At 36.9% G+C, this 27256-nt stretch overlaps 1 protein-coding gene across 1 annotated transcript in view; it reads left to right on the top strand.

Moving 5' to 3' along the window:
- LOC123246043 (SLAM family member 5-like) overlaps window positions 1-27256 on the top strand; it is an 86464-nt gene that overhangs the window by 18213 nt on the left and 40995 nt on the right. The window contains exons 2-3 of the mRNA XM_044674995.1: window positions 26468-26618; window positions 27065-27105. Of these exons, the coding sequence (XP_044530930.1) occupies window positions 26468-26618; window positions 27065-27105 (192 nt within the window). The remainder of the gene's footprint in view (window positions 1-26467; window positions 26619-27064; window positions 27106-27256) is intronic.

Below are 27256 nucleotides of genomic sequence, written 5' to 3' on the forward strand. Positions count from 1 at the left end.
CATGAGAAAGTGTTCTAAATCTCTAATAATTAGAGAAATGCAAATCAAAACAACTCTGAGGTACCACCTCACACCTAGCAGATTGGCTAAAATGAAAGAAGGGGAGAGCAATGAATGTTGGAGGGGATGTGGCAAAATTGGGACATTAATGCATTGTTGGTGGAGTTGTGAAATGATCCAACCATTCTGGCTGGCAATATGGAGCTATGCTGAAAGGGCTATAAAAAAATGCCTGCCCTTTGATCCAGCCATACCATTGTTGGGTTTGTACCCCAAAGAGATCATAGATAAACAGACTTGTATGAAAATATTTATAGCTGCGCTTTTTGTGGTGGCAAAAAACTGGAAAAGGAGGATATGTCCTTCAATTAGGGAATGGCTGAACAAACTGTGGTATATGCTGGTGATGGAATACTATTGTGCTCAAAGAAATAATAAACTGGAGGAGTTCCAGGTGAACTGGAAAGACCTCCAGGAACTGATGCAGAGCGAAAGGAGCAGAGCCAGAAGAACATTGTACACAGAGACTGATATACTGTGGTAAAATTGAGTGTAATGGACCTCTGTACCAGCAGCACTGCAATGACACAAGACAGCTCTGAGGGATTTATGGTAAAGATGCTACCTACATTCAGAGGAAGATCTACAGGAGAGGAAACACAGAAGATAAACAACTGCTTGAATGCATGGGCTGAGGCGGACATGATTGGGGATGTGGACTCGAAACGACCACACCAATGCAACTAACAACAATATGGAAATAGGCCCTGAACAAGGACACATGTTACAACCAGTGGAAATGTGTGTTGGCCATGGGTGGGGGGAGAGCGGGGGGTGAAGGGGAAAGTAGGGGTATGAAGCATGTAAACAGGTTAAAAATGAATATTAATAAATGTTTTTAAAAAATTAATTTCCAGGGGGCTAAGTAATGTTTTTTCTGGAAAGGGGGTAGTAGGCCAAAAAAGTTTGGGAACCACTGGTGGACCTATTAATTGCTTTCTGGATGTAATCCCTGCAATTTTAGGAGCTACCACCAGGTGATTTTATGGCATATGTTGTTAGGGTACACAGTGAGGTTATCTAGAGTCATGAATAATTGAGAAATGTGAGATGAAACATCTGATGCTAAAAGGCTATATTAAAATAATAACATATTTACTCACTAATTAATAAAATTTGAATTACTAGTTTGAGGTCACATACAATGTGGTTTCAACTTAGAACAAAGAATAGTTAGCCTCAGACACTTCTTAGCTATGAGACCCTGGGCAAGTCACTTAATTGCTTAGCCCTTACCTATCTTGTTCTTAGAACCAAAACTCAGTATTGATTCTAAGACAGAAGGTAAGGGTTTAAAAAAATAGTACCTTTTGGGCACCCAGGTGACTCACTGGGTAGAGATCCAGACTTGGATATGGGATGTACTGGTTTCAATTCTGAACTCAGTATGACCCTGGGCAAGTCATTTAAACCCAATTGCCTATCCCTTACCACTCTACTTGCCTTAGAACTCAGTATCCATTCTAAAACAGAAGGTAAGGGTTAAAAAAAAAAGGAATAATACTTTTTATTGTTAGTTTTCTCCTAAGATTCAGTTCTTAATTAGATTTTCTCACCTCTCTTTTTGTTCATACTGTCCTTCTATTCCTATTTCAGCTGGATTGTTTTAAGGATCAAATAAGATATGTGTAAAGTCTTTAGCCCAATGCCTGTCACAGAGTAGGCTCACCTAAATGTTTGTTTCCTTTTTTTTACTTGTTTCCTTTTATGGTATACACAAATGATTCACCAGTAAGTTTCAGAGTAGGAACTAGAACTCAGGTCTTCAAACTCCAAATTTAATGTTCTCTCTAAAAATACTATTGTTGCCACCAATGCAAAAAAAGACATCACTGGTCTTAGTTATAACTACAAGGTGCAAGAACTTAACATTCAACCTGGACTCATCGGTTTACAGCTAAAAGAGATCTCAGAACATATTTAGTTCAACTCCATCTTAAATGTGAAAAAAAATTAGGCTCAGAGAGACTGATTTGTTCAAGGTCACATTAGTAATAAATATCAGAGATGCAATGTTAATATTCAGTCTAATCAGTAAACCTTTACTAATCATTTATTATATGACAGGTCACATAGTAGGACTGGTTATAAAAAGACAAATAAGAAGCCAGTCTCTATCCTCAAATAGTCAGAGGAAACTCATTCATCCTTTAAAATCTGACCTTTCTAGAATAGTTACACATTACTTTCTTCCATACACATTGTGATCTAGCCAAATTAGCCTTTTGACTTTTCCTTGTACATGACACTTCATCTCTTTCCTCTGAGTTTTGTACTGGCTATCTCTCATGCTTGGAATGTACTTCCTTCCTGTCTCAGTCTCCAGAAGTCTCTATTTTTTGCTCAACTCAAATACTACCTCCTATTTAAGGCCTATCTTGACTTCTCTACTTGCTAGTTCCTTCCCCCATAAATCAATTTATCTTTACTTTGTAGTCAATCGTTTAATAGACGAATATGTATTAAGTACCTACCCAGGCATTGTGCCAAGTTCTGGGGATACAAAAAGAACAAAGGACAGCCCTTGTCCTCAAGAAACTTACAATCTAATTGGGGAGACAACATGCAAATAAATAAAGCTGTAGAAAAGAGATAATTAACAGAGAAAAGGTTCTAGAATTAAGAGGGGTTAAGAAAGTCTTCTTGCAGGAGGTAGGATTTTAGCTAAGAATGAAAAGAAGTTAGGGACGTAAATAGTTGGAGAGGAGGAAAGAAAGTATTCCAGAAATGGGAGAGAACAGCAGCTTTAGGAGTTCTCAGCAGAGACAGAGTAAGAGGATCAGACAACTAATCAGAAAGAGATTACAAGGCACTTTTTTCTGGACTGGGCACAGTTGGTGTTGAGATTGGCAACTGTATTGTCCATACACATTTCTGGAGCTCAGGTTCAGGACTGAGAGGAATGCTGGTAGTTGGTCACAAGGGAGTAGGCATCCTGGTCAGAATTACAGGGCCAAGAGGAATTCTAGCACTTATGGCTGCAGGGGAACAGGAACCCTTCCAAGGTAAAGAATAGAACCAGAGCACAGACCAAGAGAGCAGTGATTACAACTCTCCTAGGACAAGAACACCTTGGAAGCAGCAAAAACTTATAGACAGGGGGCAGCTGGATGGCTCAGTGGATTGAGAGCCAGACCTAGAGACCGGAGGTCCTAGGTTCAAATCTAGCCTCAGACACATCCTAGCTGTGTGACCCTGGGCAAGTCACTTAACCCCCATTGCCTAGCCCTGTAATAAATAAAATTAATATAGAAGGATATATATATAAAAGATATTAGGGTTTAAAAAATTATAAAAAAAAACTTATAGACACCCCAAAAAAGTCTAAAGCTTAACACAATGTCTCCCCACCCTCATGTGAGCAGAGCCTAATTTTAATATAAAGTTAAAAGCCAAAAAAATAGCCCTTAAAAATGAGAAAATAAAGAACTTGACCAGAGAAATCAACTACAGTAGTGAATACTGAGACATACACTTAGAAAAAAACAATGATGTAAAAATAGTCACAAACCCTCAAAGGAAAATGCTAACTGGATCCAAGACTAGCAAGAATTCCTGGAAGCATTAAAGACTGGTAGAGGAAAAATTGGGAAAATAAATGAATGATGAAATAAAATTATGAAAAGGGAATTAACAACTTGATAAAAGATGCACCAGAAGATACTGAAGAAAATAATATTTATAAAAACAGAATTACTTAATGGTAAAAGAGGCACAAAAACTCACCAAAGAACAGAACTTTGTGAAAAGCAGAATTGACCAAATGGAAAAGGAGTTATGAAAGTTCACTGAAGAAAATAATATCTTAACAATTAAAATTAAGCAAGCAGAAATTGATGACTTCTTCCACTTTATTTCCTTCATGAGTTTTTTATTGTATGTATGATATGTCTTTTGTCACAGTATGAGTAATATGGAAATAAATATTGTATGAAAGCACAGGTATAACCTATATCAGACTATTTACCACCTTGGGTGGCAGGGTAAGGGAGCAAGAGAGGAAATCTGACTCCTAAAATGTCAGAAAACAATTGTCAAAATTTGTTTCTACATGTAACTGAAAAAAAAATAAAATAAAAAAAGGAAAACTAATGAATCCATGAGACTTCAAGAAACATTAAAACAAAATCAAAAGAAGGAAAAATTGAAAAAAATTTAAAATATCTCACTGGGAAAAAAATTGACCTGGAATATAGATCCAGGAGAGATAATCTAAGAATTATTTGACTACCTTAGAGCCATGATAAAAAAAAAGAGCTTAGATATCGTATTTTTAAAAATTATCAAGGAAAATTGAAAGTATCTATGGATTTTTTCTGAAAACAATCCCAAAATGAAAGCTCCCAGTAACATTATAGCCAAATGCTGGAGCTCTCAGGTCAAGGAGACAATATTGCAAGTAGATAGAAAGAAACAATTCAAATATTGTGGAGTCACCATCTGGATCACACTAGTTTTAACAACTTCCTTTCTTCCTTCCTTCCTTCCTTCCTTTCTTCCTTCCTTCCTTCTTTGTTTCTTTGTCTCTTCTTTCTTTTTCTTTTTCTGCAATATGACTAATATGGAAATACATTTTATATGATTACATATGTATAATTGATATCATATTTTTTGTCTTTTCAGTAGATGGAAAGGGATGAGAGGGAAGGAGAGGATATGGAATTTAGAAGCTTTAAAAAGAATATTTAAAATAAACAAATAATTTTAATAAATAAAGCTTCTTTTGTTCTAGACCTTGAATTTCAGAGTCATTGTTCTTACTACGACTAGGTATGAACTTCCAAAGTAACTCACAAATCTAGAATAAGGAAGGATCATGTACAGATCCTTTGGGGTTAATGCCATGATAGTTATAGATGAAGTGTGGTAACTTAACGTCCTGCTATGTGCGCAAGCAGGTTTTAAGCCTGTAATCTAAGTCTCCAAATGGTATGGAACATGAAGAAGCCCTAGACTAAATATGATTATCTGAAATGGTGAGTTCTGAACCACAAACAGGTCAAATGGAGAATGAGAAAATATTCTATAAGATAATAAAGGTTTCAACATTTAAATTGGGTTAGGTAAGTGTCTGGATCTCTAATATTATGGTCTCTTGAAATTCACTCTCTCAAAATTCAGGGTGCAGCACTGCCCTACTTTCCCTTCTTCATCTGTCATAAACTCAGAATAGAATGGTTACTTCCTCTCAGGATTCCCATTATTTCTGCTTTAGCTACATTATTTATCAGAATCTGGGAAAGATCAGCAGTTACTTCCTCCACACTTTGAAGAATGATATTTTTCAGACTGGTAATTAATTTTTTGATTGCCCTGGCTTTCATAACTTATGAGTTCCTGCAAGTAATATTGATAACTCAAGTGTTCCATTGCAAGCATATCATCATCAAGTGCCAGATTTGTGATTTGTTTCCTAAATTTGTTATCCATTTATTCATTCTGTCCAGAGTAAAATTGTATTACTCTCACCACAATATCTTTTTTAATATTTTCCCTCCTGACTTTTACAGCTAAAGAGCTCCTACAGATGTCCTACAGTATCATAACTATATCATGTTACCATGCCAGGTGTGCTCTGGTTCCTAAATTGATTATCTATTTCCTCCTTCTGGCCAAGTGGAGAATAATATACTCCCACCACAATATCTCTTTCAATTTCCACTCCATTAATCCTTACCTAAGTTTTGCATTATGTTTCCCTAGTTCATGGATTCCATCACAGGAAATATAATGCTACTCCAATGCTTTCTTTGTCTAATCTGTTATCTTTTAATAGAGAATAATAATTTACCAGTTATTAGCATAATTAACTATCACATTTGCTGTCAGACATGTTAATGAGTTAATTGTGTTAAACTATTTTTTTCTTTTTCTTTTTAAATAAAGGTAATATTCACTGAGTAGGAGAAGTAGGAGATATATTCAGAAATAAATGTAAGGATAAAAATTACAATAATAATGAGAAAAATATTTTTAAATTCACAACATTGTGAACAAGTATTGGTGTCATGAGAATATTAAATCATGGTTAGCACAATTTGGCATTATTACATTAAAAAATGGCATAAGAATGATTATACAGTACTATAAATAATATACATTAGAAATTATTGAAAATTGAAAATCAGAATTGGCTTCCTTCTTGAACTTAAAATCATATGTGGGAAATGATGCAAACACTATAGTAATCTGAGGCACCTTGCCACTAATCTTTGATTATGGAACAATTCCAGGGAACTACTTTGAAATGAATAAACAAGATCACCTAATTTCAGGCCATGTTAATTTTATGGCAATTTCTGAATTTCCTTCTAACATTTTAAATCTGTTGCATTTTGACTCCTTTTGTAAAATGTATATGCCTAAAACAGGTCATCTGAAAGAAGAGCATTAGGTAACAATATAAATAGAACTGGCTTTAACAGAATATTGGTTCTGTTATTAAAAATTTTAAATCTTTGTTGTCTTTGTCCGAAGAAAAAGAATTTTAAATACTAGGAGACAAGTTATTAAAAGTTTAAAGAGAGCCAACATGGTGAGTAATCCTCAGCAGCTCTGTGCCACTATGAGAATTCTCTCCAACTAATGATTAAAATAGCACCATAAAACAAATAAAGGAGTGAAAGAGCTAACAAAGAGACAGAGTGAAACAACTTTCAAGAAAAGAAAAACCAAAAGGTGGGCAACAAACATCTGGGGCACTGGGGTGAGAGGACAGCAGATCCAGTAAGAAGCTATAGCAAGGAGGGAAGAACAAACCACACCCCCTCCATCCCACATCTGCTGTCTGATGTTCGGGCCAACATCCAGACCCTGAGATCCTGCCTGAGCAAACAGAAGTACAAGCCAGACCATACCCCTTGAAATTTCAAACCTGTGGAGAAGTCTGGAGTCCCAGCCCAGATAATTCTACTCTGGGTTTGGGACAAGAACTTAATTCACACTTTCGGTTAGATGATAGTACTAAGTACTGATCTTTTTACCTAAGTAGCTCAGGGCAGAGCTCCAAGACAGGACAATCAAGAATGTGTCTGATTGGATCAAGTATACAGTGAGAACAAAAACTTGAGACTAAGCCTATGGCTAGAATTCAATCAGTCCCTGACCTGATCAAGATCAGAGTAAGATCGAAAGCTTTCACCTAAGCCTGAGGCAAGCCTTTAAGCTATCAGCATCACAAGGATCAATTGAATCAGCAGGGGGAGACACTCTCAGAGCTCTCAGTACTCACGTCATCCCCCCAAGCCTGCCTATAATTAGATAGGGAAAATGGGCAAACAACAAAAAAGCACCTAACTCTAAAGAATTTTTATGGAGACAAAGAGCAAGGTATAGACACAGAAAGAGAGAGTGAAAGCAAAGGAAACACATCCAAAGTTCAAAAGAAAAATATGAATTGGACACTGATTCTGGAAGAACTCAAAAAGGACTTCAAAAACCAATTAAGAGGGGCAGAGGAAAAGTGGGGAAGAGAAACAAAAGGGATGCAAGAAGAAATGGGCCAATTGAAAAAGAACAAAACTAACAGAGAAAAATCAGACCTAACAGCCATTGACCATCTAGAAACTAATGATATCATGAGAAATAAAGAAACAATAAAGCAGAATCAAAGGAATGAAAAAACAGAGGAAATATGAAATATCTTATTGAAAAAACAACTGACCTAGAAAATAGATCTAGGAGAGACAACTTGAGAATTATTGGACTACTGAAAGTCATGATCAAGAAAAAATCTTGAATATCATATTATAAGAAATTATCAAAGATAACTGCCCAGAGATCCTCAAACAGGAAAATAAAATTGAAATTGAAAGAATTCACAGATCACTTCCAGAAAGAAATCCTGAAATGACAACTTCCAGGAACATAATAACTAAATTCAAGAGACACCAAACCAAGGAAAAAATACTTCAAGCAGCCAGAAAGAAACCATTCAAATACTATGAAGCTACAATCAGGATCACACAGGACCTAGCAGCTTCCACATTAAAGAATTGAAAAGCGTGGAATATGATATTCAGGAAGGCAAAAGATTTGGGTTTACAATCCAGAGTCACCTATCCAGCAAAACTGTGTATATTCTTTCAGGGGAAAAAATGGACATTCAATAAGATAGGAGATTTCAAAGCATTCCTGAGGAATAAGTCAGACATAAACAAAAAATTTGAAATCCAAATATGAGACACAAGAGAAGCCCAAAAAGGTATATAAGAAAGAGAAAATTTAAGGGACTCATTAAGTTCAAAATGTTTATATGTAAACATGGAAAGAAGATTTCTGTAATTCTCAAAAATTACTCTTAGTAGTATGGAAAATAGAAGGAATTTACTCAGAAAGAGGGTGGAGAAGTAAGCTGATTATGATCATATGATGTATATGTTAATGTCATGATATGGAATGATATGTAGGTATGATATGATATGTATGCATATGAGTGATATGTTAAAAAATCAATCAAGAGCTAAAAGAGAGGGTTGCACCAAGGAAAAAAGGAAGGGAGAGATAAAATGGGATAAATTATATAACATAAAGAGGCATGAAAAACCATGGGAGTATAAGGTAGTGACAGGCAATGCTTAAACTTTACACTCTTTGTAAAGGACTCAGAGAGGTATACTCAGTAGGGTACAGAATTCTATCTTACCTCACAGAGAAGTAGAAGGGGAATAAGACAAGGGAAGAGGGAGAAAATTGGAGGGAAGGGAACATAGGAGTTGACAAAAAGCAAGACTGATGAGGAGGAACAGAGAGAAAGGGAATAGAGCAGGATTTAAAAGAGATAATATGGTGGATGGCAATACACAGTAATCATAACACTGAATGTGAATGGTATGAACTCACCTACTAAAGAGAAGTGGATAGCAAAGTGGATTAAAAAACAGAATCCTACTATATGTTGTTTACAAGAAACACATTTGAAGCAGGGTGATACACACAGATTCAAGGTAAAAGACTGGAGCTAAAGAAAAAAATTGATCTGATTAAGAGATAAGGAAGGAAATTACATTCTGTTAAAGGGTATTATAAACAATGAAGTAATATTATTACTAAACATTTATGCACCAAATGGAATAGCATCTGGATTTCTAAAAGAAAAATGAAGGAGATCAAGGAGGAAATAGATAGTGAAACCATATTAGTGGGAGATCTCAACCTTCCCCTTTCAGAACTAGATAAATCAAACCAAAAAATCAATAAGAAAGAAGTAAGAGAAGTGAATGAAATGCTAGAAAAGTTAGAATTAATAGATATCTGGAGAAAACTGAATAGGAATAAAAAGGAATATGTCTTCTTCTGAGCATTACATGGTACATATACAAAGAGTGACCATGGGCTAAGATATAAAAATATTGTAAACAAATGCAATAAAGCAGAAATAATAAATGCAACTTTCTCAGATCATAATGTGATAAAAATTATATTTAACAAAAGTCCATGGAAAGGCAAATTTTAAATTAATTGGAAAATAAATAATCTAATTCTTCAAAACTGGTGGGTCAAAAGAGAAATCATAGAAACAATTGAGGACTTCATTAAAGAGAATGACAATGAGGAGACATCATACCAAAATCTGTGAGATGTAGTCAAAGCAGTACTCAGCGGAAAATTTATATTTCTGAGTGCCTATAGCAACAAAATTGAAAGGGAAGAGATCAATGAATTGGACTTGCAACTTTAAAAAAACAAGTAAAATAGATAAAGTACTGGTTAATCTAATAAAAAAAGAATCAAATTAACAGCATCAAAAATGAAAAGAGTGATCTCCTCTCTAATGAAAAGGAAATTAAGGTAATTATTAAGAACTATTTTGCCAAATTATGTGGCAATAAATATGACAATCTAGGTGAAATGGGTGAATATTTACAAAAATACAAACCTAGATTAACAAAAGAGGAAATGGATTACTTAAATAATCCCGTCTCAGAAAAAAGAAATTGAACAAGCCATCAAGGAACTTCTTAAGAAAAAATCCCAGGGCCAGATGGATTCACAAGTGAATTCTATCAAACATTTAAAGAACAACTAATCCCAATACTATACAAATTATTTGACAAAATAAGCAAAGGAGTCTTACCAAATTCTTTTTATGACACAAATGTGGTATTGATTCCAAAGCCAGGAAGACCAAAAACAGATAAAGAAAACTGCAGACCAGTCTCCTTAATGAACATAGATGTAAAAATCCTAAATAAAATACTAGCAAAAAGTCTAAAGCAAATTATCACAAGGATTATCCACTATGATCAAGTGGGATTTATATCAGGAATGCAAAGATAATTTAATTTTAGGAAAACCATCCACATAATTGACCATATACATAATCAAACCAACAGAGATCACATGATTATCTCAATAGATACAGAAAAAGCCTTTGACAAAATGCAACCTCCATTCCTATTGAAAACACTAGAAAATATAGGAATAAAAGGGCCATTCCTCAAAATAATACAATGGTATATTTTAAACAATCAGCAAGTATCATTTGCAATGGGGACAAATTAGAAGCATTCCCAATAAGATCAGAATGAAGCAAGGATACCCATTATCTAAACGCTAGCAGTAGCAATTAGAGAAGAAAAAGAAATTGAAGTTATTAAAGTAAGCAATGAGGAAACTAAACTATTACTCTTTGCAGATGATATGACAGTATACATAAAGAATCCTAGAAAATCAGGTAAAAGATTAATGGAAATAATTAAAAACTTTAGGAAAGTTTCAGGGCATAAGATAAACCCACGAATAATATCGTGGGATGGTGAGGTTAAGATGGCAGCAGAGTAAAAAGCAGCTGCTTGACCTCTCCTAACCCACGCATATTTTATGTCCTCAAGAAGACATAAAAACAAATCCAGACGAACGAAGGGACCCTACAACAGGGCGTAGCATTGAAGGTACTTGGAATCAGGGCATTTCCATGCTATAAAGGGGTGAAATAGCTCTCACTAAAAAGCAACCCCCTCCCCCTCCACGCCACCTACAGTGCCAAAGCCAGCACAAAAGACTTAGAGCAAGTTTGGGGCACCCATTAAGTCCTTGGCAGCTACCTGGGGTCACCAGGGCCTGCTCCTGAGAGCAGAAAGACTTAAGACCCCAAGAGGCTAAAGAACACACAGACTTTGAACACAGACCCTGAGCACAGGCGTGGTCACAGCTACAGACACAGATCCTGAACTCAGGTGTGGACCGTGGGTAGGGACCCAGTGCAGAGGGGTGCACAACTATGGAAGCAGCAGCCTGAGACTGTTAAAGGAGCTTTGAGCAGAGGAACAAGCAAGGGGACCACCAGGAGGCTAGACCCTGAGAACAACTAGACCTGAGACCTCAGGAGCCCAAAGAGTGCAGACAGACCCTGGGCATGAGGATAAAGCTGAGAGGGCACTGGGCTAACAATGGCAAGCCAAAGATAAGAATGCCAGAAGAAAAAGATCAAGAAGAAATCTTTAACACTCGACAACTTTTACACAGAAAAAATCCAGACAACAGAGCAAACAGCAGAGGAGAATAAACAAGTAATCATATCCAAACCTTCCCCAAAAAATGAAAACTGGTCACAAGCTATTGAAGACTTCAAATCCGAGATTATGAGAAAGATGGTAGAGATCTGGCAAGAAAATAACAGTTTAAAAGGCAGAATTTTGCAATTGGAAAGTGAGGCTCAGAAATCAAATGAATTGATGAGCAAATTGAAGACCAGAAATGACCAGCTGGAAACCTTGAAGAACCAAACGGAGCAGAAAACCAAAAGGAAAACCAAAAGATTATAGCCAAAAACCAGTCTCTAAAGCAGGGGTCGGCAAAGTATGGCTCTTGAGCCATATCTGGCTCTTTTGAGGGCCAGATATGGCTCTTTCTGCAGGAGCCATCAAGTCAAATTTTTTTCAGGCGCTGTTACAGGAGCACACACTGTGCGCACTGTAAGGCTCTCATGAAATTACATTTTAAAAAATGTGGCATTTATGACTTTCCTGGCCAAAAAGGTTGCCAACCCCTGCTCTAAAGGCTAGAATTGGGCAATTAGAAAAACAGCTGAAAAACAGGATAGCCAATGATCTCTCAAGACAACAAGAACAAATAAAGCAAAGTCAAAAGACTGATAAAATAGAAGGAAATATGAAATATCTCAATGAGAAATGGACAGATCAAGAAAACAGGTCTAGAAGAGATAATCTGAGAATCATTGGTCTTCCTGAAAAAGCAGAAATTAATAAATTTGGACTCTATACTAAAGGAAAATATTCAGCAAAATAGCCCTGAAGTTCTACAACAAGAGGGCAATATAGACATTGAAAGGATCCATAGATCACCCTCTACACTAGACCCAGAAAAGACAACCCCCAGGAATATAATAGCCAAATTTAAGAGCTTCCAAGTAAAAGAAATTTACAAGAAGCCAGAAAGAGACAATTCAGATATCAAGGAGCACCAATCAGGATCACACAGGATCTGGCAGCCTCCACACTAAAAGACCGCAAGGCTTGGAATATGATATTCAGAAAGGCAAGAGAACTGGGTTTACAACCAAGGATCACCTACCCATCAAAACTGACTATATACTTCCAGGGAAAAGTCTGGGCATTCAACAAGATAGAAGATTTCCAAGTATTTGCACAGAAAAGACCAGGACTAAATGGAAAGTTCAATATCCAACCACAAAAACCAAGAGAAACATGAAAAGGTAAATAAAAAAAGAGGGGAAAGAAAGGAAACTCTCATTTTTAAATTTGCCTCTTTAAGGGCTTCAATAAGATCAAATTGTTTGTATTCCTATATGGAGAAATGTTATGTGTAATTCTCTGTAGTGAACTCAATTCACTATTATAGTATCCACTATTATAGTAATTAGAAGAATTATTCACAAGGAGAGGTTGGAGTACTAAATGGTCTAAGATGATATGGGGGGGTGGGGAAGAGGGGGATGAATAGTAGAGGACACCAAGAGAAACTTGAATGAATAAGAAAATTAGCATATTCTATTACACCCAAAGAGGGCATGGGAAGGGGAGGGGATGAATACTATTATAAAAAGGAGAGGAAGAGAGCATTAAGAGGTAATAATTAAACCTTACTCTCAGTGGAATTAACCCTGAGAGAGAAGAGTAGCTATATCCATTGAGATATAGAACTCTATCTAACCCTACTGAGAAAGTCAAAAGGGATAAACCAAGGGGAGCAGAGGAGTGGGGAGGTCAAAAAAGGGAGGGGAGGAGAAAGGAGAGGGAATTCATTAAGCCTTAAAAATAAAAAGAGGGGAATAACAAGGAAGGGGGTAGAAAGGGTAGTAAATCAAGGGAGGGGACAAGGGTTACTGGTTTAAAACAAATCACTAAATAGCCTAAGAAGAAGGGGTAGAACTAAGAGAGGATACCAAAATGTTGGGGAATACACAACTGATAATTATAACTCTGAATGTGAATGGGATGATTGATTATACTAAATTAAAAAGCTTTTGTAAAAACAAAAACAATGCAACCAAAATCCGAAGGGAAACAACAAATTGGGAAAAAAATTTTATAACAAAAACTCTGACAGGGGTCTAATTACTCAAATATATAAGGAGTTAAATCAATTGTATAAAAAAAATCAATCCATTCCCCAAAAGATAAATGAGCAAGGGACATGAATAGGCAATTTTCAGATAAATAAATCAAAACTATCAATAAGCACATGAGAAAGTGTTCTAAATCTCTAATAATTAGAGAAATGCAAATCAAAACAACTCTGAGGTATCACCTCACACCTAGCAGATTGGCTAAAATGAGTGTAGGGGAGAGTAATGAATGTTAGAGGGGATATGGCAAAATTGGGACATTAATGCATTGCTGGTGGAGTTGTGAACTGATTCAACCATTCTGGCTGGCAATTTGGAATTATGCTCAAAGGGTTATAAAAGAATGCCTGCCCTTTGATCCAGCCATACCATTGTTGGGTCTGTACCCCAAAGAGATCATAGATAAACATACTTGTACGAAAATATTTATAGCCTCAATTTTTGTGGTGGCAAAAAAACTGGAAAACGAGGGTATGCCCTTCTTTTGGGGAATGGCTGAACAAACTGTGGCATATGCTGGTGATGGAATATTATTGCGCTAAAAGGAATAACAAACTGGAGGAATTTCATGTCAACTGGAAAGACCTCCAGGAACTGATGCAGAGCAAAAGGAGCAGAGCCAGAAGAACATTGTACACAGAGCCTGATATACTATGGTAAAATTGAATGTAATGGACTTCTGTACCAGCAGCAATGCAATGACATAGGACAGTTCTGAGGGATTTGTGGTAAAGAATGCTACCCACATTCAGAGGAAGAACTGCAGGAGAGGAAACATATAAGAAAAACAACTGCTTGAACGCATGGGTTGAGGTGGACATGATTGGGGATGTAGACTCGAAACTACCACACCAATGCAACTATCAACAATTTGGAAATAAGTCTTGATCGATGACACATGTTAAAACCAGTGGAAATGCGCCTCGGCTATGGGGTGGGGGGGGGGGGGAGGAGATTGGGGGATGAAGGGGAAAGTAAGAACATCAATCATGTAACCATGATAACTTTTCTAAAAAATGAAAATTATTTAAAAAAATAAAAAAGATAAACCCACATAAACATCAGCATTTCTATATATTTCCAACAAAATTCAGCAGCAGGAGTTAGAAAGAGAAACTCCATTTAAAACCCCTCGAGATAATATAACATTTTTAGAAATTTATTTACCAAAACAAACACAGGAATTTTACGAACACAACTACAAAATACTTTTCACATAATTAAAACTAGATCTAAATAACTGGAAAAAATTGATTGCTCATGGGTAGGATGAGCTAACATAATAAAAATGACAATCCTACCCAAATTAATCTACTTTTCAGTGCCATACCTACCAAACTACCAAAAAACTGCTTTATAGAATTAGAAAAAAATTATAACAAAGTTCATCTGGAAGAACAAGAGATCAAGAATATCAAGGGAAATAATGAAAAAAAATGTGAAGGATGGGGGACCAGATCTTAAACTGTACTATAAAACAGTGGTCATCAAAACAATATGGTACTGGCTAAGAGATAGAAAGGTGCATCAATGAAATAGACTAGGGTAAATGACCTCAGCAAGCTAGTGTTCATTAAACCCAAAGACCCCAGGGTTTGGGACAAGAATTCTGTATTTGATAAAAACTTCTGGGAAAATTAGAAAATAGTATGGGAAAAATTAAGTTTAGATCAACATCTTCTACCCTATACCAAGATAAATTCAAAATGGATAAATCACTTAAATATAAAGAGTGAAATCATAAATAAATTAAATGAACATAGAATAGTATACCTGTCTGATCTGTGGAAAAGGAAGGAATTTAAGACCAAGAAAGATATAGAGAACATTTCAAAATGTAAATGAATGACTTTTATTATATCAAATTAAAAAGGGTTTGTACAAACAAAACCAATGCAACCAAAATTAGAAGGAAAACAACAAAGTGAGAGAAAAACTTTTTATAACAAAACTCTGACAAAGGTTTACTCTCCCAAATATATAAGGAACTAAGTCAATTGTTCAAAATATCAAGCCATTCCCCAATTGATAAATGGGCAAGGGACATGAATACACAGTTTTCAGATAAAAAAATCAAAACTATCAATAAGCAAATGAAAAAGTGTTCTAAATCTCTCATAATTAGAGAAATGTAAATCAAAACAACTCTGAGGCACTACCTCACAACTAGCAGATTGGCTAATATGACAATAAAGGAAAATAATAAATGTTGGGGGGAATGTGGCAAAATTGGGGCACTAATATGCTGCTGGTGGAGTTGTGAATTGATCCAACCATTCTGGAAGGCAATTTAAAACTGTGCCCAAAGGGTTTTAAAAGACTGGCTGCCTTTTGATCCAGTAATAGCACTGCTGGGTTTATACACCAAAGAGATAATAGGGAAAAATACTTGTACAAAAATATTCATAGACACACTCTTTGTAGTGGCAAAAAAACTGGAAAAGGAGGGGATGCCCTTTGATTAGGGAATGGCTCAACAATTTGTATTATCTGGTGGTGATGGAATACTATTATGCTGAAAGGAATAATGAACTGGAGGAATTCCACATCAACTGGAAAGACCTCCAAGAACTGATGCAGAGCAAAAGGAGCAGAACCAGGAGAACATTGTACACAGAGACTGATACATTATGGGACAACTACTAGCAATTCAGAGGAACTTATGAGAAAGAACACTATCTGCATCCAGAGAAAGAACTGTGGAACAGAAATGCAAAAGAAAAACATATGATCAGTCTCATAGTTCAATGGGGATATAACTAGGGTTTTGATGTTAAGAGATCACTCTACTGCAAATATGAATAACATGGAAATAGGTTTTGAACAATGATACATGTATAACCCAGTGAAATTGCTTGTCAACTCCGGGAGAGCAAGGAGGGAAGGGATGGTGGGGGAAGGGGAAGGGGGGGGAGCTTAAGGAATCATAAATCATGTAACCATGGAAAAATATTCCAAATATTTTTTTAAGTTTAAAGAGTCCCTCTGTGCCCCTGAAATCACATCATTGGTAGCAGCCTATTCTCTCAACAAGTAAGGATGGCTATGCAAAAATTATTCTATTTGCTTTTTTCTATCATACCTAGCTAGCCCCTCAGTACTCAGGTGAACGATTGCCTTTCATTCATAGTAGTGGGCAATAGAATAGGCATATCTAGGAGAAGGAACACTGAATTTGGATTCAGAGAGATCTAGATTTGAATCCTTCTCTGACATTTACTATGTAATGGTTATAGGTGAGTCAGACAACCTCACTGAGTCTTAGTTTATTCACCTGTAAAATAGAATTAGAACTATCTACCTCATCGCAATGTTTAAGGATCAAAAGTTTAAAGCACTATCTAAATGTCAGACAACTTTAGCATCCACACTGCCTAGACTTAATCTCTTAATTAATGAGTCTTCTCTGTCTATACTTAGATACACTATTCCAAGGTATCTTCCTGGACTATTTCTCAAGAAAGATGGCTACACTACTTCCACTTCTCCTCTCACTAAATTCCAAACCCTCTAGAATTTTCTATCTCATCATTTAACTGGCACTGCTCTCTCCAAGGTGAATAATGATCACTTAATTGTCAAATTCTATGCTTTTTTCTCAATATTTATCCTTCTTGAACTCCACAAACTTTATCACTGTTGATCACCTTCTTCTCCTGGATAATTTCTCCTTTATAGGTTTTTGTGACATTGTTCTCTCCTGTTTCTTCTCCTTCCTCTCTGACCATTCATTCTGTCTCCTTTGTTTCAGTGATGTGAGGCCCACAATTCATAAGTGTTCCCTAAGGTTCTATCCTGGTCCTCTTCTATATTATCTCATGTGGCAATTTCATCAGTTTCTATGGGTTCAGTAATTATCTCTATAGAAATGATTCCCAGTTCTCTGTATCTAACCCTAAGCTCTCTCTTGACCTCAACTCATCACTCTCATCTTTGTATCCAATATATGTCTGGTTTGTAATATACTTGTTACCTTCATATCATCTACATTAATAAACTGAATACTCCTTAGGACAAAGACTATCTTTTACCTTCCTTTGTATCCTCAGTGCTTACTTAGTGAAGTTCCTAGAACAGAGTAGGTACATAATGTTTTTGGCTGACTTATTAACTCATCCCACATATCCAATCTACTGCCAAGCTTTGTCATTTCTCCTTTCATGACTTCTCTCATACAATTCCTTCCACTCACACAACCACCACCTTGACAGAAATCCTTATTACCTCATGCCTAGACTATTGAAAAAGGTTTTGATTGGTCTTCCTGCCTCAAGTGTCTTCCCACTTCAGCCCATCGTCCACTTCCTATGATAGTGATTGTCCTAACACTAATTTAATCATGTCATGGTCCTATAAAAGCTCCAATAACTCACCATTACCTTCATGATAAAATAGAAGGTTCTATGTTACCATTTAAAGCCCTTCATGACTTTGTCCCTTCCTCCCTTTCCAGTCTTCACATACTTTCCTTTCCTCCAGATACTCTTGAGGTCAATATAGGCTTAATTGATGCTCGTCACACATGACTCTTGGGCTTTATTTCTCAGGCTCTGGTTTTCACTGGTTGTTGTCCATGACTTGAACACTCTTCCCCTCACCTCCACTTCCTAGTTTCCATGACTTTCTTCAAAACAGCCTTACCTTCTATTTAAAAAATAACAACTTTCCAGGTCTTCCCCATTGCTAGCATCTTCCCTCTAAGATTTCCTCTCTACATGATTTGTATATACATAGTTGTTTGCATATTTTCACACACACGCACACACACACACACACACACACACACGCACACGCACACGCACACACACATACACACATTAGACTGTGAACTCCTGAAGAACAGGGACAGTATTTTGCCTTTATTTGTATCTCCACAGTGCTTGGCACATAATAGCCAATATTTTTCTGTTGATTCTGTTGAGTTACTGACTGGCCTAAGATCTAAGGGCGTCTTCCTCCCTCAAAACCCTTCCCTCCGCCTCTACAGATGCAATTGTCACAGGAAATAAAAACTAGATCTCACTTCCTATTTATGGCACAAATACAGTTTGACTGAGGGGCTCAGGCTGGGGCTCACAGTGGGGCTCAGAATCATGACCCAGTTGCTGAAATGGCTCACAGTCATCCTCTATCTGCACATAGGTAAGTGCCAATTGGGATGTTTTTGGAGACTGAGCTCTCCACTTAGAATAGGGAAGCTCCCCACCAGCATCTATATAGGCAGTTTATTCTGTCCTGATCACTAAACTGGTTTTGTGTCAAAGAGCTATGACACTCACTCTCAGCCTTGGTTATAAAAGAACATCACTGAGATGGAATAAAGTTAGTTATTTTAATTGTGCTCAATTTCCAAAGGGATTGTGCTTTTGAGGGTAAGGGGGATTTGGTGTCCATGGAAGCCAGAATCATACAAGGAGTGGCTGCTCTGAATGAATAAGTCTGGTTGTCTCTGATCAGGCTATGTTAGTTGAGCAGCGAGACCTAGAAATTTTAACTCCAGGAGCAAAGTTGTCAGAAAAATGTCTCTATGAAGATCATTATTTGTAATTGTAGCAGATTTTTTATTTCAGCAACTTGTGATTTCCTCAGCGTGGCTTTGATCTTTCTGTAGAACAAAACCTCTCTATTCTTTCATTTTTGTCTTCGTATCCCCAGTGCCTAGCACAGTGTCTGGCACAAAAAAGACACCTTATAGAAGCTTGTTAACTGATATAGCTCATTAATTTCTTCAGAAGTTGCTGATGCCAAAAAATTCATGAAGCCAATATATTGTCAAGAAGCTCCAAGCTTAGCTAGGCTGGTTCTTGAATGTCAGAAATCCATTCTGTCTTCAAGCTGTTTCAGATCTCCTGTTCCTCCAGTAAAGCAATGCCATGAGCTCTGAGAATATAGAATATAGGGCAACAGGGTGGCACCGTGGGTACTGATTACTGGACTAAGAGTAAAAAAGATCTGAGAACATTACTAGCTATGTAACCCTAGACAAATCACTGGACTTCTTTCTTTTTTTTTTTTTAACCCTTACTTTCCATCTTAGAGTCGATACTGTATTGGTTCCAAGGCAGAAGAGTGGTAATGGTAGGCAATGGGGGTCAAGTGATTTGCCCAGGGTCACACAGCTGGGAAGTGTCTGAGTCCAGATTTGAACCTAGAACCTCCCTTCTCCAGGCCTGGCTCTCAATCCACTGAGCTACCCAGCTTCCCCCTCACTGGACCTCTTTCTGCTTCAGTTTTCTCAAGTGTAAAATGGAGATAATAATAGCACCTCCTGCCCAATGTTATTGCAAGGATCAAAAGAAATAATATTTTTAAAGCATTTTGTGAACCTTAAAATGCTATATAAATGCTAAATTAAAAAAAGAAGGTGTGGAGAGAGGATACCAGGTGACCTGAAATATCTCCTTTGCCTTACTTTTTTTTAGCTAATTATCTTCTGCTTTTTTTTTCCTTTTATCTAGTAGCTTAAAGCTACATATATGACTGATATTTAGTTACCTACCCACCACTATTCTTGTCATAAATATCTTGGTCTCCTGAGACCTCTTTAGTGTCTGAAGGTTGTAGTGGCTGCTTTTTTGTTGTTCTTCAGTTGTTCTGTCATGTCCAAGTCTTTGGGATCCCATATACCACTACTGCCCATGGAGTTTTCTTGACGAAGATACTAGAGTGGTTTGCCATTTCCTTCTCTAGTAGATTAAGATTAAGTGTCTTGCCCAAGGACACACAACCAGTAAGTGTCTGAGGCCAAATTAAAACTCAGGTCTTCCTGACTCTAGGCCTAGAATTCCATCCATTGAGTCACCCAGCTGCTTGGATAGTTGCTATTAATCGATTGATGAACATTTATTTAGTTCCTGCTCTGTTCCAGGAACCTCTGAGAGACACTACGGATATAAACACAAAAATGAAATAATACTCAGGTAGTTTACAAGAGGTAGTTTACAAAAGGAAGATAACAGGTTCACAGATAAATACATTGATTGCTGTTGGGTTACATAATTTATAGAGGGCTACATCTGGAGTTTGTATAAATGATAGCTATTAGATCCTTCAAAATATGGGGACTAGGGGGCAGCTGGGTAGCTCAGTGAATTGAGAGCCAGGCTTAGAGAAGGGAGGTCCTAGGTTCAAATCCGGCCTCAGACACTTCCCAGCTGTGTGACCCTGGGCAAGTCACTTGACCCCCATTGCCCACCCTTACCACTCTTCTGCCTTAAAGCCAATACACAGAAGTTAAGGGTTAAAAAAAATATGGGGATTAAATGAATGAAGGGACTGTTTTTAACCAATAAATTCTATGAGCCCATTTCCCCAAGGAATAACTATTTATTAACATGACATCAAGTCTGTTAAAAAAGAGTGGGTCCTTGAATTCATTTCTCATGCAAAAGATGCTTTGTGAGCCCTGGCACTCTCTCTTTTATAGGAAATTGTGTTCTCTTTCTTATTGGCCTGACAGTTAAATCTTTGGCTCTCCCCTGGAAGTCCCAATTGATAGATATTTAAAAAAAGGAGATGGACTTAGAGATCTCAACTCCTCCCCCATTCCTTCATCACAGGGAAAGTGAGTCTTTATCCAAATAAGGGAAACATCAGACCCACTTCAGCATATTAAGAAATTGAATGTCAGGGATCTAGTGAAGCTTAGAACCAGTCTTGAAACCTGGACTATCTTAGCCTCACCTTAGAAAGCCAAGGAGTTTGGGGAAATGAATGATTTCCCAGAGAAATATTAATAATAAGTAAATAAAATTCAATATTAATTTTCCCCAAGACACTAATAACTGGAGGAATCAGCCAAGATCTCATATAAGAAAGAGCTGACATGGGAGCTAAGCTTTGAAGAAAATTAGGGGTTCTAAAAAATCAGAGGTGAGAAGGAAGAGCATTTCAGGCATAAAATGCCTAAAATGTCCATCAGGGACAGACAATGTAATGTCACAGAAGTAAGAACACTGAATATCATGGGTGGGGAACAACAAGCAGGCCTGTTTGACAATATTGAGCATATATATATATATGTTTTAGGAATATCATTTTGGAAACTATAGAACAGTGATTGTGAATCTTTTCAAGACAGAGTACCAGGCTCCACCCCCAGGCCAAGTGCTATGCCTGCCACCCCCCCAGACACCATGTGCCATGTCCCCTCCCCACAACCAAGTGCCAGAAGTGCCCCAGCCTCCCTTACCCCATACAGGGGAGGGAGAAAGCACTTCCATTGGACTGCTAGGCAGAGGGGTAGGTGATGTGAAAAAATGTCATCAGGCACAGTGACATCAGGCACTCCTCTTCAGGAGAGAGGAAAGGGAGCAGCTCCACCAGCATCCCTCTCCCTTTCTAATAATGAATTCTGGTGGGGAGGGCAATCAGGTGCCCACAGAGAGAGCTCTATGTGCCATCTTTGGCACAAATGCCATAGGTTCGCCATCACTGCTATAGAAGATAGATTGGAGAGGGCACAAGACTGGTTTGTAGGAAGACCAAATGGAAAGTTATTGCAATAATTTAGTAAAGGGGCAATGAGAGCTGAAACTAGGTGTGGGAAAATTGGGAGTGGTTTAAGAAGAAGGGAAAGAATACAAGATATATTGAGGTGCTAAAACTGATTTGGCAACTGATTAGATATGGGGTAGAGAGGGATAGTAAAGAAGGCAGGATCAATCAACCAAGAAATAGCTATTAAATGTTTATTATGTGGCTGACATTGAGTAAAGAAAGGATCACTTGGAGACTGCAAACTCATGTGGAAGAACAGTGGTACCTTCAACAGAAATAGGGAAGTTGTAAGACAGAAGTAGTTATGAGTTTTCTTTGGGATGTATTGTGGTTGAGTTGCACAAGGAACATCAAGCAGGCAATTCAAGCAGGTCCTCAACCAGGAAAGAGATGAGGACCACATTTGTAGATAAGGGAGACATTTGAACAGAGAAAGTAATTGAATATATAAGAGCTGAAGCTATTGTCAATAGAAAGAATGGAATATAGAGAAAGGAAAGGAGAGTTCCAAGTACAGATCCCTGATGTTTACCTGCTTATAATGGCCAAGATACTGATAGAGAGACTGAATAAAGTGCCTGGGAAGGATTAATCTAATAGGTAGAAAGATAATAACAGAGCAGCATCAGGAAAACCTAGGGAGGAACAAGTGTCTACAAGAAGGTGGTAGTCAACAGTATCAAATACCAAAAAGAAATCAAAGAAATCAAGGAGTGGCTTACTAGAGTTAGCAAAAATTAACCCCCCAAAAGCCTAAATTTACTGAATTTAGCAAAAGGCAGTCATTAATGACCTTTCAGAAAGCACTTTCATTGAGAAAATGGGAACAGAAGACACAATACAGAGATTGAAATGAGAGTGAAAGGTGATAAAGTGGAAGCAACAGAATATATTAGAGGTTCTATGCCTTTGGGATATGTATAATTTTTAATGTTTTGATAAATATATTTCAACATAATTGATTCTACATATTTTATTTTATGCATTTAAAACATTTCTCTGGGAAGGAATATATAGGTTCCTTCATGCTGTCTTAGGAGTCCATCACACACACAACACACATACACACAGAATTGGTATAGATAGCTATTTTTTCTAGGAGCTTGCCTGTGAATATAAAAAGCTTGCTTGTAGAGATGTTTGAGTGGAGTTTAAGGATGAAGAATTCTGAGCATGTTTAAAGGCATTAAGGAAGGAATAAATGAATAAACAGGTTGAAAATTACCAAGCAAGAGGAGATGGTCAAAGAAAAAGCTGCTAGAAGAGATGATAGATGTGGAAATCAAGGGCATGAATTAAAAGATTGGCATCAGCAAGAACTTCTTAGACTGAAACAATATAGGGAGGATGGGGAGAATGGAAAGAGTACTGAGGTGATTTGAAATACCAATGTAGCCCTCCATTTTTCTTTGAAATTGAAGGTGAGGTCTTAAGCTGAGAGACATTGGGGAAGATGATGATATAGATGTTTTGAGAAGAGAAGATTTGGAAAAACCACTGTGAGGAAAGAGTAGTAAAAGGGGCTGATCAAAGGAACAATCTGCTAATGGAAACAAGAGGCTATGGAATCAAAGAATGGTTGTATAATTTCCTCAAGCAGGCCAACATCCAATACTATGTAAGCAAATGTTGTTAAAGTTGGTAGTATAAGTAATTCAGGGTTAGAGTAGTGAAAAAAGATGAGTAGCAAATAGACAAATGTGCAAGGCATTTATTTAAACATCAAAAATAGGGTAAAACTGAACTGCTACACTTCTGCTACAACCTCAGAGCACCAGAAATCAACTTGCCCCCAGCCAATCAAAGGATATCCCAGTTGTGGGTGTCTAGGGAACAGAATCAGCGCCATGCTCTTGAGTAGTCACACCAATTTCAACACAGAATGAAGATAACCCTGTTTTCTTTTTTTTTCTTTTTTAACTTTTCTTTAGAATATTTTTCCATGGTTACATGATTCATAATTCCCCCATCCCCTGCTCTCTCCTCCCCACTTCCAAAGCCAACAAACAGTTCCACTGTAACCCTGTTGTCTTAAAGATTGTGCTAGCTGATAACATGACAGCAAAGGAAAGTAATAAATGTTGGAGGGCATGTGGCAAAATTGGGACATTAATGCATTGCTAGTGGAGTCGTGAATTGATCCAACCTTTCTGGATGGCAATTTGGAACTATGCTCAAAGGGCTCTAAAAGTCTGTCTGTCCTTTGATCCAGCCATACCACTGCTGGGTTTGTACCCCAAAGAGATAATAGGGGAAAAGACATGTACAAAAATATTTATAGCTGCACTCTTTGTGGTGGCAAAAAATTGGGAAACAAGGGTATGCCCTTCAAGTGGGGAATGGCTGAACAAACTGTGGTATCTGTTGGTGATGGAATACTATTGTGCTCAAAGGAATAATGAACTGGAGGAATTCCATGTGAACTGGAAAGACCTCCAGGAACTGATGCAGAGTGAAAGGAGCAGATCCAGGAAAACATTATACACAGAGACTGATACGTTGTGGCACAATCAAATGTAATGGACTTCTCTACTAGCAGCAGTGCAATGATCCAGAACAATTTTGAGGGATTTATGAGAAAGAACACTACCCACATTCAGAGGAAGAACTGTGAGAGTAGAAACACAGAAGGAAAACAACTGCTTGAACACATGGGTTGATGGGGATATGATTGGGGATGTAGACTCTAAAAGATCACCCTAGTGCAACTATATGGAAATAGGTATTGATCAATGATACATGTAAAACCCAGTGGAATTGGGCATCAGCTATGGGGGAGGGCATTGGGGGGGAGAGTGAAAGAGCATGAATCATATAACCATAGAAAAATATTCTAAATAAATAAATGAATGAATAATAAATAAAAATAAAAATAAAAAATAAAAAAGATTGTGCTAGCTGAGCATCAGTTCTATATGGTCCTACTGATCTAGAAGGGCTTTCCATTTGGCTTGGTACACTGGATATTTATTGTCCAAGGACCAACCCAAATTCAAAATCATGTTCAAGATGGCTACAGAATGGTAAGGGTTTTTTTTTACCCAGGTTAATTTATAAAGAATATCTTAATAGATATGGGGGATAAGGATAAGAGAGAGTAGAAGCCAGAATCAATCAAATGAAAGTACTATCAAGTATTTACTATATGGCAGGCACTGTGTAAAGAAAGAATGATTTATAGGCTTTATTCTATATCTACAGAGTACTTACTAGTCATCAGGAAAATCTTAGTTCAAATCCTGCCTTCAATACCTAGGTTTGTGCGCATGGGTCACAATCTCTTTTTCTTTCTCTTAGCCTTCTCACTTATTGAATGGGGATAGTAATAGTATCTACATCCCAGAGCTATTTTAAGGACAAAATGATTTATTTAAAATACTTTGTAAACCTTAAAATGCTATATAAAAGTTACCTATTATTACTAGTAGTACTAAAGCCTTGAGCAAATTATTTAACCTCTTTGGGGCCAGTTTTTCACTCTATAAAGTGAGAATTGTGGTAATAATGTTCTGAGTACTTACTTGAAAGTTATTGTGAGACGGATGCTTTGTAAACCTTAAAATTAGATAGAAAGATAGATAGATAGATAGATAGATAGATAGATAGATAGATAGATAGATAGATAGATAGATAGATAGATAGATAGATAGATATGTGTGTCTGAATATTCTCTGAGAATTCTTTGCACAGTCTGGCATATAGTAAGATCTTAATAAATGCTGGTTTCCTTCCTTTCTTCTGCTAAATCTATGATCTTTTGTATCTGTTAAATTACAGTGGGTTCATGATCTGTGTTAAAGGAGGGCATGCCTTCATTGGAGAAATTATCCTTGAAGGGAGTAACAATAGTTTACTCTTATGTACAGTTTTAGTTCATGATCTCATTTGAAGCCTTCGCCTTGTCTTCAAGAATACCAAAAGTAGCCAACAGCTTTGACTGCTCTTTTTTTGTTTTTGTTTTTGTTTTTGTTTTTGTTTTTTTACTCCTCTTCTGGTAATTTCAATATCTTTCTGAGGTTTGTCTGAAGCTTCAAGATAATTTGTGTGACCTAGTGCTGAGATGGAAGGAAGGACCATGGGAACACAGTTAGAGACTGATGAGAGTGCTACTGGATTACGCGGTAATTTTGGGAGGTAGTACTACAATGTAGAGGAGTAAACCCAAACATTGACTATTATTGAAACTATTTAAGTCTGAGATGGCTACTCCATATTGTTGCCTTATCTCCCAAAGCTCATTAGTGTAGTTCAAGAACTCCCCTGCAACTCTTTTGTTGCTCTTCTACAAAGCATCTGATTCTATCTCAGAAGCATCATACACTACACTCAGTTCACTTCTCCCACTACTTCTGCTTGTAGTGCTATCTCAGAGCACTGCAAACACTTTTTTGAAGCAACATACCTGGAAGCTAATCAACACTTTTCCCACTCCATATGGATCATTCAGGTTATTAACAGTTTTTTTGCCATTACAGATAATGCTGCCATGAAAATATTTGAACAAACAGAGGTTATTAATCTCTTCGCCAATCGGGAATCAATTTCCATAGGCAGCATACCACACAGGGACGCTCCTCCTTGACTCAGCTTGGTTGAGAATCAGGCTGTGAGGTCTACCTCACAATTTTTTTTTTAATTTGTATTTCTTTAGTCAGTAAAATTAAGTCTTCTTTATGATTATTATCAATTTGTGTTTACTATAAATTGTTCATTTTCTTTGTGTCCTAGGAGTCATCTCAGGAACCTCTTAATAAATCCTAACATATTTTAGATTTTGTTATTATCTGACATGTTTTGCTATCATTTTTCACAATTTATTTTTATTTTTCCTAATTATAATGGTTTTTGTTGTACAGAAAACTTTTATTTTAACATAGTCAAGCAAATTTCTCTTATCATTAATAATTTCTTCTCTTTATTGAACTGAAAAAAATCACATCCAAAACTGAGATAAATATTTTATTCCATTTTCTTCCATCTCTTTTATGGTTAAATGTATCATCCACCTGGAACTCCATGGGGCATATAGTATAAGTTTAAGATGTGAATATAAGTGCTTTTCCCCAAAATTTCCCAAGCAGAATTGTCAAATAACAAATCCTTAAAATAGTTCATCTTTTATGTGGATTTATCTTTTTAAATTATTTT

Source organism: Gracilinanus agilis, chromosome 4 (assembly GCF_016433145.1).
Source record: "Gracilinanus agilis isolate LMUSP501 chromosome 4, AgileGrace, whole genome shotgun sequence".
Lineage (NCBI taxonomy): Eukaryota > Metazoa > Chordata > Mammalia > Didelphimorphia > Didelphidae > Gracilinanus > Gracilinanus agilis.